This window comes from Archocentrus centrarchus, chromosome 5 (assembly GCF_007364275.1).
Source record: "Archocentrus centrarchus isolate MPI-CPG fArcCen1 chromosome 5, fArcCen1, whole genome shotgun sequence".
Classification (NCBI taxonomy): Eukaryota; Metazoa; Chordata; class Actinopteri; order Cichliformes; family Cichlidae; genus Archocentrus; species Archocentrus centrarchus.
In genome coordinates this window covers 31080660-31096778 of record NC_044350.1, presented here as the reverse complement: position 1 = coordinate 31096778, position 16119 = coordinate 31080660, and the positions used below count along the sequence as shown (strand labels likewise).

General features: G+C 41.9%; 1 protein-coding gene across 1 annotated transcript in view; it reads left to right on the top strand.

Moving 5' to 3' along the window:
* fer1l4 (fer-1 like family member 4) overlaps window positions 1-16119 on the top strand; it is a 33525-nt gene that overhangs the window by 3825 nt on the left and 13581 nt on the right. The window contains exons 2-27 of the mRNA XM_030729454.1: window positions 1062-1117; window positions 4784-4872; window positions 6222-6321; window positions 6422-6519; window positions 6672-6716; window positions 7085-7246; window positions 7474-7534; window positions 8644-8775; window positions 8862-8924; window positions 9028-9112; window positions 9186-9354; window positions 9685-9862; window positions 10883-11069; window positions 11336-11415; window positions 11945-12070; window positions 12158-12224; window positions 13446-13549; window positions 13752-13860; window positions 14080-14308; window positions 14428-14560; window positions 14653-14753; window positions 14875-14962; window positions 15051-15167; window positions 15270-15422; window positions 15535-15739; window positions 15910-16034. Of these exons, the coding sequence (XP_030585314.1) occupies window positions 1062-1117; window positions 4784-4872; window positions 6222-6321; window positions 6422-6519; window positions 6672-6716; window positions 7085-7246; window positions 7474-7534; window positions 8644-8775; window positions 8862-8924; window positions 9028-9112; window positions 9186-9354; window positions 9685-9862; window positions 10883-11069; window positions 11336-11415; window positions 11945-12070; window positions 12158-12224; window positions 13446-13549; window positions 13752-13860; window positions 14080-14308; window positions 14428-14560; window positions 14653-14753; window positions 14875-14962; window positions 15051-15167; window positions 15270-15422; window positions 15535-15739; window positions 15910-16034 (3062 nt within the window). The remainder of the gene's footprint in view (window positions 1-1061; window positions 1118-4783; window positions 4873-6221; window positions 6322-6421; window positions 6520-6671; window positions 6717-7084; window positions 7247-7473; window positions 7535-8643; window positions 8776-8861; window positions 8925-9027; window positions 9113-9185; window positions 9355-9684; window positions 9863-10882; window positions 11070-11335; window positions 11416-11944; window positions 12071-12157; window positions 12225-13445; window positions 13550-13751; window positions 13861-14079; window positions 14309-14427; window positions 14561-14652; window positions 14754-14874; window positions 14963-15050; window positions 15168-15269; window positions 15423-15534; window positions 15740-15909; window positions 16035-16119) is intronic.

Here is a 16119-nt window from a genome sequence, read left to right as displayed (position 1 = left end):
CCTACATGTGAGTACTCGCTCTGCTTATACCATGGATTTCTGGGTGATCACAATGCAATAGACAAAAGAGTCATTAGCAAATAATAAGGGACTCAGTGGGCAACCTTGCCTAGTGGAGCAATATAAAAGTAAATGCTTTGAGTTGATGCCTTTTGATCTTAAACTAGCATATGGCGATGCAGATAATAATCTTACCCACAAGACAAAATTTCTCTCAAACCAAACCTGACAAAACGAAGAACAAATAGTCCCGCTGGACTCTATCAAAGCATCCAAAGCTATCAATGCTTCCAGCATCTGTGTTAAAGAGGGGCCAGAGACAACATTAAAAACCCGCCTGAGATTCACAAAGTGTTTATTGGAAATAAATCCTGTTTGATCAAAATATATGACAAAGGGTAAGAAAGCTTCAAAGCACATTGCCAATAGTTTAAATAGCATCTTAAAATCTGCATTCAACAGACTGATGGGGCAGTAAGAGGGAAGGAGGGAAAGTCTGCATTTAAAAGTATTCGAGCATGACTGGCTGTGACCACTATTCCATTATATACTACATTATTAGACATTAATCATTAAGATTTATATAAAATGTTACTGTTGTTCAGATAGAGCTTGTTGGTAAGATCTTTGTATTCTTTTCATGAGGGAACAATCTGATTATTTTTTCGGTCCAACAACTGATTAATTTGGTTTAGTAATAATTCATGTTGTATAATAATATAAATGTAAAATACTGTGAATCACATTACTTTGAATTGACTGGTCATTAGTTACAGTAGGTAGTTGTCAGGTAGTTTCATTCAAAAGAAATTTCAGATGAATTTAATAGCACTCAATGTTTTCTATGCAAAAAAACAAAAAAACACAAGGTACATTTCTCTTTGAAATGTTGCAACTTAAAGTGAAAATTACTTTGTTCAGCTCCTCAAAAGGATCTTACCAAGTTACTGAATTATTATTATTATTATTCTTAAAGAATCAAGAGTGGGAATAATAAATATGAAGCAAATAATAATAATAATAATAAAAAAAGCATCGTAACCCGTCTGTCCTTCCTCCAGATTTCAGCCATAAAACCAGAGTCCTGCAGTGTGAGAATGTGGCTATCTTCAATGAGGTCAGTAAACCCTATTATTCTACATGTGAACATGTACAATCTCTAACCAAATGACAAGATTTTTGGTGCTGGAAACTTTTTGGTTTCCATTTGCTGTCCACTTGTATTCCGAGTGCCATTGACCAATCACAGAAATGCATCAGAAAACAATCAGAAAACAATCACAGTTCGGGTGAGGGTCCTCACACAGACAGAAGTAGTCTGTGGGTGTTGGAGGTGGGAGCTGCTGTTGTGTGCCTGCCTCAGATTGAAACTATTTTAATTGAGCTGATATGAGAGCACACCCCTCCTACAGTACACACACACACAACCACTCCTTCAACACACACACGCACCTGCTAGTGACATGAATCTACTTTATTCTGCTGCACTCTATTAACACAAGTCACCTGGAGGAAGACAAATGAATCTGTTCTCTTGAACTAATATACATATATGTGTTTTTTTGTTGTTTTTTTTTTACATGGGATTGATTTTTGCCAACAACAGCATGCCTTAGGGTCTGTCAGCTGGTTGGGTGATCCACCAGAGAGTCAAGTTCACAGACAATGAAAAAAAGGCAGTAACGTATGATGGCAAAAGGTACACAGCTGGAATTCATCTGTAAGAGGACATTATTGTGTGCATACAATTTCATGAGAATTCATAAAACACTTACAAGGAAGACACAAACATTTTAGTGCACATTAAAAAACAAAACAAAAATAACCTCAGTTATAAGTTCTGGGTATCAAGACACCAACAAGGCACCTTTTTCTAGTTATTTGTGGTTTGAAGACTGCAGAAGGCTACAAGAAAATCCATCAGACTGGTGGTCTGTTGTGGTAGTTGGGGGCAGATATTAGATTCAACTCATTGTGCGCACAAGGCACACAACGAAATGATGGTTCCAGATCACTCATCCAGAGACGAGCATCTGCGGTCTGCAGGGCGAGCGCCTACCCACTGCTCCACTGCCACAGATGCGATGACCATGGGAATTTGTAATTATTGCTAATTTCCAACCCATGCCCCTAGTTGGGCTTTTATAGCCACTATACACAAACATAAAGTAACACACGTTAAACTTGTGCTTTGTTTTAAGTTTATCTTTGCAAAGTAAAGGAATGAATTCACAATGCCTTGTTTTGGATCTATAATTCGAGTTTTCTCATTTGTAACTGGCACTAAAGGGTTCGGTGCATGTTGTTACATTATTTAATATTATATAGTTATTTTGGCAATGACTTATCGAGGAGGACGGCAATGTTAATTATGATAATAATACATTTTATTTGTAGGCACCTTTTTTTCGTGACCCAAGGATCTAAGTGTCCTTGGGTCCACAAAAAAAAAACATGAAAGAACTAGAATTCAAATAACCCGGGAACTAAAGTGAGAAAGCTGTTTTAAACAGGTGAGTTTTGAGTTGTGTTTTGAAGGGAGAGACTTCCACAGTCTTTTCTTCATTCTGTTTTATTGTAGGGTCTTTACGACTGTTTGTTATGATTTGGTGCTATATAAATAAAAAATGGAATGGAATTGAATTGAAAGGTACTGAGGCGGGCAGGGGGTACAGTAAGGCTGATGGAAGAAGAATAACGAAGGAAGCAGGGGGAGGCGATGAGAAGAAGATCAGATCGATACGGAGGGGCCAGGTTGTGGATGGCTTTGAATGTATTCAGAATATTCAAAAGAATTTTGAATTGAATTTGGAATTGAACTGGGAGTCAGTGCATTTGCTGTAGGACTGGGGTGATGTGGTGAAATGGGGGGTGGTGGTAGTGTTAGTGATAATGCGAGCAGCTGAATTTTGAACCATATGAAGCTTTTGGAGGGATCTGAGAGGGAGGCCAAATAGAAGAATTTCAGTAATCAATACGGATGGTAACAAGACTATGAACAAGGATGGAGGTGGTATCCAGTCAGCAGACCGGCTGGCATTCTTGTGAGGCCGACGAGTGGTGGACCAGACTGAGTGGATGGGTTTTGGCCTGTCGAGCTGGAAGTTTTGGCGAGACCCTCGGTGAATGTATCTCTGGCGAGGCAGGACAGCAGGGTCTGGGTGGGGACGCAGGGTCACTGGCGGAGGTACAGACAGGTGCCGTGAATTGGAGGAGACCTGACACAGATTGAGTGAGGAGTGGCAGAAGATTCCAAAAAAGAGCAGACCAGATGTAAATCAGGCTGACCCACATTAAGAGTCACAGCGGCAGCCAGGTAAGGTCACGGAGCCGGCCGATTAGAGTGTCGAGGGGTTATGCTGTTGCTTGCCCGACTGAGACACATATACAGAGAAAAGTCCAATTGGCCAAACATACACGAATCTTAAACACATCAGCGAGTAGTTGCTGCAAAAAGCACCAGTGTCATTTCAACCGTAAGTAAGTGATCACATTAGAGATGTCTGCTTTTCCCAGAAAAGGCCCTCGACACCATGCAGCACGTTTGCTGTTCCTAATGAAGCTGAAAAGAAGCACATGCCATCATTTTCAGGCAGGAGGATTCATTTCATCTGGTGTTTGTGCTTTCTAACTTCAGCACAGTGACAACATGTTAAACAAATACTGTGACATAATTTCACAAATGAAACAAAAATAGATGGAAAGCCTCTTTCATTACACCACCATCTGTTTGTTGACATAAACGCTGCCGTCAGACAAAGTAATACAGGAACCTCTGTGTGACTTGAGCATATCTGAGTATAGTTCTTTGCCACTGAGTCAGGCAGCTGTTTGCTCTTCAGGTGTGACCATCACACGATGATTAACGGCTGAAGTGGAAAATGTCCAAAGTTCCTTCCTGGATCTAGATTGAATTTTTCTATTTGTTTAGAGCTCAAATTCTTTAAGTGAGAATGCATGAAAATTTAATTTCTAACTAATTAGGCAGTTCATTCTCTTTCTCTTGACGATAAAAGATAAAATTACATTTTGCAGTCAGCTTGAAAAAAGTCAGATGTGAAATGTAAAAGTAAGGTCAGAGGTCAAATGTGACATGAAATTTGGATGCAAACTGTAATATGATAATTAGAATCCCCGTATAGAATAGAATAGAATGCCTTTATTGTCATTAAACAGAATGCACAGTGACATTAGAGAGTACAAAAAAGAGCACTGAAAATAAGAGCCGAGAGCCGCAGCGTCTATGCACGCCGCCATCTTGGCTCTAAATACCAGTATCATTTCCTATATGTTGTCAATACTAACTAAAGGCAGCAGAAGCAAAAATTTAAAGATAAAATACATTTTATGAAAGTTTGACCTTGATGAAGAGGTCAGAGGTCCAAAGTAAGGTGATATTTAGAAACACATTATGTCATTCCCTATATGCCTGTATGTTATTAATACAAACAAGCGCAGTAAGAAACAGCTTTAAATAGCTCTATACACCATTATTACTATTTTGGGCTTCAGATAAATCTTTTGAAGGAGAGGTCAGAGGTGAAATGTGGCATGATATCATAAATCTTTATATGTATTTTCCATATGTTGATAACACACACCACGCTTGTAAGAATCATAGTTTCTAAGTTATAAGGATTTTGTCAGGTTTGGACCAATCATTGAAGGTTAACTTAGAATTTAACCTCTGTGTGTGTGCGTGTGTGTGTGTGTGTGTGTGTGTGTGTGTGTGTGTGTGTGTGTGTGTGTGTGTGTGTGTGTGTGTGTGTGTGTGCACTTGCAGCATTTCCGTTGGCCTCACTACGGTAAAGAGATCGGCAATGAAGTTTTGACTGTCAGCGTTTTCAACTGCAGTAAATTCTTCTCTAACAGGTAATGCCGCACCTCTGGGTACTTCTATCATTGCCAGAACTCGCATCAGCATAAAGCATCATATCTTACTATTAATTTATGTCCACGAAATAAATAACTGGATTTAATTAAGGGGGAAGTTTCTGGGAGTTCTTAAATAAAGATGTATCATCCTCTCTCACACATCTCTGCTGAGAGGAACTAACATAGATATATGTAACTGATCATTGATTTGGATGAGAGGATGGAGTTATCACCAAAACTTAGCAAGCCTAGTTAGCATACTGAATCCATAATCTGTGCAATGCTCAGACACAGATACCTGCTAATTAGTGCAAAGTCACAGGCTAAGAAAATACTAGAATTTCTAAGCAAAACTGCTGCATAAAGTTTCTGTACAAATTGATACATAGAAAGTTTTTGTCAGATCGGTCCAATCAAATGCTCCAAAATGCAGCAACATCACAGTCATGGTGGAGTGGTCCAGCTCAGTGAATCTAGTTAGTGCAGGTGAAGGCCAGGATGAGGAAGTGGCCACACCCCTCAGATGCTGGGACGTTGAACATGCAAACCAGCCCCAAGTGGCCACAAGAGGAACTGCAGTTCCTCTTCTGTGCACATGGCTCATCAACCAACCGGCTCTGCTCATGTTGTGTCTCTGCTGCCAGCTCCAGCCTCCTTCTGCCACACACACACACACACACACACACACACACACACACACACACACACACACACACACACACACACACACACACACACACACACACACACAGAGATTAAACAGCATAGAAATCAGTTTAACTTCACTCAAGTGACATACATGTATTATAAAATAGAAAACCAGACTCACCTCAACAGAGAAGTAAAGATAATATTCAAAACCTCCATGTCCATCATGTCATCATCATAAGAGCCTTCAGCTTTCAGGCCCCTCTTCTGTGGAACCAGCTCCCAGCTTGGATTCGAGACAGGCACCCTCTCTATTATTAAGATTAGGCTTAAAACTTTCCTTTTTGATCAAGCTTAAAGTTAGGGCTGGATCAGGTGACCCTGAACATCCGGTCGCAGCAGATGACTGCCCCTCCCTGAGCCTGGTTCTGCTGGAGGTTTCTTCCTGTTAAAAGGGAGTTTTTCCTTCTCACTGTCGCCAAGTTCTTGCTCATAGGGAGTCGTTTTGACTGTTGGGTTTTTCTCTGTATTGTTTTTGTGTCTTTACCTTACAATATAAAGCGCCTTGAGGCAATTGTTTGTGATTTGGCGCCGTATAAATGAAATTGAAGAATTTAATTGAACGTCTAAATTGTAGTTTTAAGTACAAACACGAAATGTTGTCCAAATTATACTGAATGTATGTTTGTTTGTTCTAGACTACTTGGCAGACTGATCATTAGCCTCCAACATGTTGTGAATACTGGCAGGTTGGTGGTACGGGAACCACTAACTGATGCCAACCACAGCCTGACCGATGTAAGGACACACAAGCGCACACCATGTTGTATGAAGAAGTCTGGATCTTGGCTGCACTTACCTTACGCTTACCCTTGGTTATCTTTCTGTCTTCCTCTAGATCTATATAGAGCTGGAAATTCGATTTCATCCACTTGAGGGAACAGCAGGATCCTGGGATGGACTTGACTTCCTGAGCACAGATGAAGACAAGGATGAGTAAGATGTCCATGCTGAACTGAAATATTACAGTATTTTTTTTTTTTTTATCTTATCCACAGTAAATGCCTGTTTTGTGAAAGCAGCTGCTGCAGGATGTTCTTAGTCTAGTTTTGCACAGTGTCACAGTTTGTTTTCTTGTTCATCCTCAGATCAACTCTGGTCATCAGAAATGAAGGATTTGATGACCCTGAGGGGTGAGAATTTACATCACTTGCACAGTCTTTTAACTCAGCTGATAGTGATTATTGACTTGTGAGATCTGTGAAAAGGTAACACCAGCGGAGCTGAACAGCCAGTTAATAAAACACTCGAATCAAAACTGAAATCATTATAGAAACGAGTTGTCAGAGCTACAAAGAGTTTCACCCTCCCTAAAGCTCACCTCATACCGTGGAACGGGAATGTGAGTGTTTTCCGTGAATTTGTTTCCATTTAGAAAAGCACACCGAGTCTCGGTGACCATTCACAGGGTCTCACTCTGGTCCATGTCTGAACACTGTTGGAATAAGTTTCCCTGTAAATTATCTCTGATTTTGTTGCTGAGTCGCTCATATTTTCCCAGCCAGCGAACAGCCGGCCGCCTCGATCAGTGGGACAGAGAGGCTCGGCGTCTGGGGCAGAGTCTGCTTCCGAGGGATGAAGAAGATGAGGATGATGATGATGATTATGATGATGACATGATGGACATGGAGGTTTTGAATATTATCTTTACGTCACTGTTGAGGTGAGTCTGGTTATCTGTCTATTTTATAATACATGTATGTCACCTGAGTGAAGTTAAACTGACTTCTGTCTGCTGTTTAATCTGTGTGTGTGTGTGTGTGTGTGTGTGTGTGTGTGTGTGTGTGTGTGTGTGTGTGTGTGTGTGTGTGTGTGTGTGTGTGTGTGTGTGTGTGTGTGTGTGCGCGCGCACGCGTGTGTGCGTGCGTGCGTGCGTGTACGCCTGTGCAGTCGCTGCAGGCCACTGTCTAAAAGTTCTGTTGGAGCGATTCCCAGAGTCCAGAGCTTCCAGGTGAGTTCGTTCATCTATTTGTTTCTGAGGTTGGCAGTCCCATGCCAGATGGTTTAAGTCAAGGATGTCAAACATGTGGCATGTGGGCCACAACCTGCTCTCAGGACAAATCTTAAGTCCACTGCATTGCTTTGCAAAGAGGGAAAAATGCAGGAAAAGGGGGCACAATTTTGGGAATTTTTGTATTTTAGAACATTGGAGCCAAAGATGAATCATTGTAAGTTTTACAGGCTTATTAATGGCAAATCCATTACTTATAGCGTGCTGTACTACACTGAAGTAAGGTCATGAGTTTGACTAATGCCTTTCTTTATTTTGTATTAGCAGCACTATTTCCTTAAAACATCTCAGACCGTTCATTATCATAACTGATGGTTCATGTTTCTTTGCTTCTTCACACATAATTAAGCCACAACAAATTTATTACAGTTTTATAGTCTTTCCACCTTGACATCAGAATGGTATACATATGAACTAAAAGAGGTTTGATACCCCTAATTAAGTAATCTCTGCTTTGTACCTTGGAATCTTGTCCCAGTTAGAAGTATCTGGAAAGCAATTAATTAAAGGATGAATAATCAATCTACAGTCACTGTTGCAGCCGGGGGAAAAACTGCTTCGCTCTAGCAGCTTGGTGACAAAGGGCAGAAGGCACTATTTTGGTGAAAATGTATAAATTTAGCTGCTAAAAAATTTAAAAAACTATTTCCCTCTGAAGAGTTAAAATGGGGAGTATTAGACCTCCATTCATGAAGTTCCAACATGTGTAATTAATGTTAGTGTTGTGTTTTCTCCGATTACTTCAGTTTCCTCCCACAGTCCAAAGACATGCACTTACTGGGGTTAGGTTAATTGGAAACTCTAAATTGCCCATAGGTGTGAATTTGATTGTGGATGTTGTCTGTCGCTCTGTGTTAGCTCTGCGACAGGATGGCGACATGTTTAGGGTGTACCCTGCCTCTTACCCTATGTCAGCTGGGATAGGCTCCAGCCCCCCCATGACCTTACCTTAAATTGTTGCATATTATAAAGACCACACACCTGTGTGTGTGTGTGTGTGTGTGTGTGTGTGTGTGTGTGTGTGTGTGTGTGTGTGTGTGTGTGTGTAGGTAAACGTGAACATCCTTGAGGCTCAGAAGCTGGTCGGAGTGAATATCAACCCTGCAGTTTTCGTCAGAGTGGGAAACCAGAAAAGACACACAGCGACGCAGAAATCCACCAACTGCCCGTTCTACAATGAGGTACTGCAGAGTGGAGATAACAGCAGAACAGTAGAGTCCAGTAGAGTCCTGTACAGCTGTTTACCACTCATCTTCTGCTCTTTCAGAATTTCCAGTTTGACTTTCAGGAGCCTGCACAGACTTTCCTTGATAAGGTCATCGAGATAAAGGTCAGGTCTACTGAGTTTTCCTCTCTGTTTCTAATGCTGCTGCCATGGTGAGAAACCTGAGGGTGTAGGCTAAGTGAACACCTATGATGTTACCTCCTGCCAGGTGTTCCACAGACGGACTTTGGCCTTTCTGATGACCCACATTGGAACCTTTAAGATTGACATCTCCACCGTATACAACCAGACAGGTACCAGTGGATTCTCACAGTGTGGTACTCTGATTTGGATAGTGCAATACTCACTGACCTCTTGCCTCTTCAGACCACCGATTCTACCAGAAGTGGGCTCCTCTCACTGACCCAGCAGATACAAGGTCAGGGATCAAGGGTTATGTCAAGGCCAGCCTCAATGTGCTAATGAAGGGAGACACACTGAGCATGCCCAGCCTGCCATCGTCCTCCTCGTCTGGAGCCAGCGAAGACATTGAAAAGTCAGTACTAATGCATCAGTGGTATCATAGTTATTAATTTTAAAGTAATCATTATCATTAACATTTGTTCTTATTTGTTCTTAAACTTAAATATTAACCTGCATTTTGAGGATGTGATTAGAATGCTGAGCTGTCTCATTAGTAATTTTGCTCTTGCTTGAAGGGTCTAATATCAGTTGCTAACATTTATTCAATTCAGTTTTAAGCTTATGGGTATATAATAACCAGGTCTAGTTTTTGTGAACAACCTAATAAATCCCAGATTAATAAAAGCATACAACACATATCGTATCATTCATGGATTGTGATCTTGGTGTTTTTTTCACGCAGGAACTTGCTGCTTCCTCGGGGTATGCCTTCTGAGCGCCCCTGGGCTCGGTTCCGTGTCCGGATCTACAGGGCTGAGGGTCTGCCCACCATGGAGGCAGGGCTAATGGCCATGATGTCTGTCACTGACAGGGCAGTATTCATTGACCCCTATGTGAAGGTCACCTTTGCTGGCCAACAGGTACTCGGATATATAGGACCAGTCAAAAGTCTGGACACACTTACCCATTCATGAGATCTTCAGTAAGAGACTTTTTACTGTTCAGAGTTCAGTTCTAGAATTAAAGTGGACCTATTCTGCTAATTTCTGACTCTATATTTATTTTTTCTTGGATTTTACTAGAGCAGCTTTAGAGCTCAAAATTGTCCAAATTTATTTCATATTGAGCCTTTTTGCATGCTCTCAGTTCATTCATGGTCTGTAATAATCTGCTTTAGCTCCTCCCCCTTTAAGAGAAATTTCTTCTGATTGGCTGACCCTCACAAACAGAAGGTCTGGACAGCAGGCAGGTGGTGCTTTCATACTGACAGCTAAAGCTGTGAACCTGAGTTGACCATATTAGAGATGTCCCATCTGACCGACTACATGCAGGGTCAGGAATAGAAATGACTAAATTGACCGAAAGGAGCCGGTTGAGGTATTTTGGGAATCTGACAAGGATGCCTCCTGGGTGCCTCTTGGGTGAGGTGTTCTGGCATGTCCCACCGTGAGGAGGCCCCGGGTCAGACCCAGGACACGCTGGGGAGATTATATCTCTCGGCTGGCCTGGGAATGCCTTGGGGTGCCCTTGATAAGCTGGCGGAAGTGGCTGGGGAGAGGGAGGTCTGGGCTTCTCTGCTTAGGCTGCTGCCCCCATGACCCGGCCCCGGATAAGCGGACGAAATTGGATGGATAGATAGATATCTGTTATTGAACACTTTCGGCAGTCCAAGGGCTGCTTTTGGCTTCTGGCTTCTACATATACTGACCTATCTGAAACACAGGCCATGTGTCATATATGACAGAAAATAAGGAAAAAGCAGAATAGGTAATTTTTAAGTCCTATTAGTTTTTAGATTTTCTTTTTGATTACAACTCAACTCAACTCAAACTCAAATATACTTTATGGTCCCCATGGGGAAATTTGTCTTGGACATCGAACACAAAGCAAGCTGCATGGAGTTGTCAGATTTTGTAATCTTGCTGTGTGTCTGCTTTCAGGGGGAAACATCTGTTGCCACAGCCACTAACTGTCCAGTCTGGAATGAGGAGATCTCTTTCATTGAGCAGTTTCCTCCTCTGGCGCAGCGAATCAAAGTACAGATCCTTGATGACTCTAAGATGGGAGACATTGCTCTTGCAACTCATTATCTTGACTTGCAACAGATTTCTGACCCGACCAGGAATGGTACATCCCCAAAATTACATAATGTTTGTTTTTTTTTTATAAACTTTATTTCTACAAATGTTTCATGAAAGGCTTTCCAAAGCTGTGATCAGTGAATAAAAATTATATCGTTGTTAAAATGAAAGGGTTTCAACAAAGGAGTAAGCATCAACATTTTGGTTTTGTCATCTTTACATGTTTGACAGACTGACCTTATTTGAAAAATACATTTTTTTATTTGTTAATTAATTGAAACAGTAGAATTTATTTCTGTCTTTTGCCTTCAGGGTTCAACCCCACCTTTGGCCCAAGTTGGGTTAATCTTTACGGTTCTCCTCAGAACTCCACCCTTGGAGATGTCCACCAGGTACACCAGACCCAGTCAAACTCCGCATTTAAAGCATTAACTCGATGTTTAATACACGTTTTTTGCTTTCTTTCTGAAAATAACACCACCTCTGATGTCCTCCCAATAACAATAATGATTTCTCACACCAAGAAATGGTGTAGCATGAACATCATCATAAAACCACAATTTGAATTTTTATATTTAATTTATTAGCTGATCAAACAAAATATGCCTATTATTAAGTATTGTAAGTACTGGTAGGTGGATTTTGTTGCCCTTGTACAGAGTAATGTTGGTGGCTTCTAACTATTGCCAGTTTGTATGCTAAGCTAAGTTAACCGGCTGCTGGTTGATGCTTTATACACTGCATACAGAAAGGAGAGTGTATCAGTTTTCTTACCCAAATTTTGGGAAGAAATCACATAACATTTCTAAGAATTTCTTTCAGTCTCCAGACATCTACAGGAATGAGGTGCAGGCTGTGTGGGATTAAATAGACTAAACTGGAGGACTTCACACTAGTTTACAGTATCACTCTTTTTTTCAGGCTTTGAATGAGGGTCTAGGTGAAGGAATCTTCTACCGTGGTCGAATCCTCCTCACTCTCTGCATGGACATTTATTCTTCCCCCTCGGCTGTCACTGCAGACACAGGCTCTGCCGCCTTGGGAAAGGTACACGAATAACTGAAACTTCAGTGAGAATTGGGAAACTCTTCAGCCCTTTATGAATCTATTGCTTGTGTGCTTTTGTCCTTAAAGGTGAAAGGAGCACTTGGTAAGCTGGGCTCAAAGAAGAAAAGGAGCAGTAAAAAAGAGAAGAACGAAGGTCAGTCAAACTGAGGGGAAAAAAAGTAAAGTTTAAACTGCCAAAATGCATTTTGTCAAGAAAAACTAGACCATTAGAGATAGAAGGGGAGCTTTTCTGACAATTTTTCAGTGCATTTCTCTGCTTGGTCCATCTGGTCCATCTGAATCGTTGGTGCAGGATTTAGTTCATCCTCTGACTGAAACAAGCTGCTTTAGCTGTGTTCCCCTTCTCCTTAAACCTGCTTCTTATTGATTGGATCCCCCTCTCATAACCAGAAGGTTTGAACAGCGGTTGAGAGGGGCCAAAGCTGAAATGACCTCACTGGGGATAGTCACTCTCTGTGACATCATACAGATCCAACAGTTGGAAAAAAGTATTTAGGGCAGCCTGAAGCCCACGATTTTCACAGAGAGTGAAGACTTGCACATATGGTGACCTTATGTTTATTGTGCCCATCCCCCACTCCAGCATTATATATGTAAGAAAATAGGAAGCATAACAGATTGAGCATAGCATAACGTTTCCTATTATAACACCTTATGATTGCCAAATCATCGTTATTTAATTTTAAAAAATGCACTCTAAATGGAATCTCACTGCCTGTGTTGACCCATAAGATTTATGTTCCATGATGCCACATTAACGGAGCTGAAGTAAACAGAAGTTAATAATTTGTGGTGAAGAGAAGAAATTCTGGTTGGAAAATAGTTTGAAAGCACAAACAAACAAACTAACTAATTAACTGATTAACTAACTAACTTCTGTCTTCTTGTCTGAGTGTCCAGTTAAGGCGAGTTTAACGCGTTTAGAGTAAAAACAGAGCAAAAAACTGCTAATAATAATAATAAAAATTTTTATTTGGTGCAAAACACTCAAGGTCACTTTACAACACAAGAATAACAGCAAGAACAATATTAACAGATTTCAAATCCAGGAATAATAAATGAAAACATAAGAAGATGGTTATAGCACAGGTGGTATAAAACAGGTGCAATTTGAACTGTGTCAAAGAATCTAGTTAATGAAGGTGCAGCACAGAAAAAGCCATGGTGTTAAGACCGAAGTGAGGAGCAGTCAGGAGAGCAGCTGAGGCGGAGTGGCGGGCACAGGAAAGGATGTAAGGGTGAATGAGGTCTGAAAGATATGGGTGTGCCAGCCTGTGAAACTGAGAATTAAAATCTTGCATTGGATGAGTACAGAATAAAAGAATCCACTTGAGTGGTGTCTTTGTTGTTGCAGTAGTGTCTCAGGCTGCGAGTGGACCTGACGAGTCAGGGGAGGCGGGTGTTGAGGTACCTGAGGCCGCAACTGTGGACGTCGAGGAGATCCACCCTCTCCCTGAGGTAAGAACCAATTACTTCCAGGCAGACTAATTAAATCTTGGAGGTATAATCATTATGCATAGCTGAGACAATGAATTTGTTTAAAACGTTGTCTCACCTGCCTGAGTGAAAAGGTGTGCAATATGAGAAAATGATGCACAGTTTCCTCTGAGGAGCTGGAGGTTGAGCACAGTTCAGATTTTCTTCTTGTTTTGCTCTTCAGGGTTTTCTGGGACAGAAGGAGGAGTTTCTGCTGTTTGCATCTCTCTTTGAAGTCACGATGATGGACCCATCTGTAGGAACCAAACCGATAACCTTTGAACTCTCCATAGGTAAATAGTGTATTCAGTGTGCAGGATTAGGGAACTGCTGGTTTACACACTGTGTGACTGCAGTTAGAAATTATCTTAATTTCCAGTTTATCTGATTCTTATTTCTTAGTAAAATGTTTGTCAGAGACTGGGTCAAATCCTACGAAATGGGGCTCAGATGTGACATTTTTTTTCCAACCGTGAACCTTTGTCCTCCATCTACTGTTGCGTTTCTGACAGGGAATCATGGGAAAGCGGTACAGGTTAGGAGGTCAAAGAAGAAGCAGAGCAGGGATGAACTGAGAAGGAGCAGAGAAGAGCTGAGGAGCAGCAGAGAGGATCTGAGCGAGGAGACGCAGAATCTGTTGGATTCAGAGGACGAGCTGGACCGCGAGGTGGTGCAAAGTCCTGAACCTGAGAACAGATCTGTGTCTGCTTCCATGAGACCCCAGCCCACCGAGTACAACAGGTAACCACTATATAATTTATTATACAATTTACTGTCATCCCGTATCTTCAGACGATCATCCCAATGTGACTCACAGATCATACAGACTTCTTATTTGCATCTTTCTACTTGCCTTTTAGGTCTTTCCAGTGTCTTCAACTTCTTCCCCCATTAGTGAAATCAAAGCCTTGTTTGTTTGTCTGGAGTCAGTTTGAGGACCACAGCTTTCGCCTCTATCAGGCTAACTGGCTGAGCAAGATGGCAGACAGGCTGGTGAGACTCGATGGACTTCCAATTTCAAAAATGAAATGTGTGTTAAATCATGCATACAGTGTCATCCGTATTGTTCCTCTCTCCTCTTTTAGGAGATCGGTCTTGATGAGGTGGAAAAGCTCCTGAGGAGGCCGAGGAGTAAAGCGAAGGAGCGTCTGGACAAGGTGCTGCTGGAACTTGTGGCCTCCTGCAAGTCAGTGTCCTCCTTTTGGAAGCTGTCTTAGAAATAGTTCAGTCTGGTTTGGTTTAATCTGATTTTATTTGTCTTTTGGTCTGTTCCCCTTTCCCCTGTCCTCCCTTCTTTCTCTCCGCAGACAGTTCAGTGCTTTCTCAGACAGGAGATCTCAGTCTCGTCCCAACAACCTTGATAAATGCAGAAGGAACTTCATCAAGAAGAATTTGGTGAGTCTGTTTTCAGCACTGTCTTTCTACCCATCACCATCCACCCGCCTGGGCCTTTCTGTTTCACTGAATGCCTTCATTTGTCCAGATCCTTCTGGCCAGGCAGGCGGTCAGAGCCAGGCGGAGGATTACCAGACGGACCGCCAAACAACGGTTAATGGAGGGCAAGAAACTCCTTAAGAAGCTCCGCCTACTGGCTGTAGAGGTCAGAGTTCAAAGAGAGTTCACCAAAAAAGTTGTTAAAAAATTGTTGTGTGCACAGTTTGTTGAAGGTCTGATTTCTCCTCCCACACTGTGCTCTCCTCAGCCCCAGAGCACCATCCCAGATGCTTTCATCTGGTTACTGAGTGGAAACAAGAGGCTAGCTTACGTGAGGATCCCCGCCTACTCCATCCTGTTCTCATTGGTGGAGGAGCAGAGGGGGCGGGACTGTGGCAAAGTTACCACGCTCTACATGAAGGTATCCGCTCTGTCTCTAAAATCATCAGTGAGACACATCATAATTTAATTTAGTTTATTAGTACCATTAGAGGCAATTTGTATACATAAAATTTATCTGTCTGTCCTTTTAGTCTCCGGGGGGTCCAGCAAGCGAGATCTTTGTGAAGATTGAGGTCTACCTGTGGCTTGGTCTTACCAAGTACAGTAAAGAGGTCATCAATTCCCTACCTGAGGACTTTGTGCCGCTCTATGAGGGGGACGTGGGCGAGGAGGAGCAGAGGGCTCTTGCTGTCACGGAGGGGAAGAGGAAACTTCCTGTCGGACTGTCCTGCCAAGGTGAGAGGCATGCAGTAGAAGCAAATTAATTGCTTCTACTGCATGGCGGTAGAAGCAATTAATTTGTATTTCAAAGCAAAAGCCTTGTAGTTTCTTCTATTTTGACTTGTTGATCATGACATTTTGGGTGTTTGGGTCAGATTAATATAGATCTCTTTCGCTCTCTACAGACCGTAGGTACTACCAGTTACGATGTCACCTGTATCAGGGGCGTGGCCTGATGGCTGCAGATGATGATGGCCTGTCTGACCCTTTTGCCAAGGTGGTCTTCACTACACAGTGCCAGGTCACAAGGGTAGGTGCCACAGATTTAACAGTCATAAGTATAACTTTTCAAATGTGTATGCATTAACCCCATCCAAGAATCGGCAGAATACATT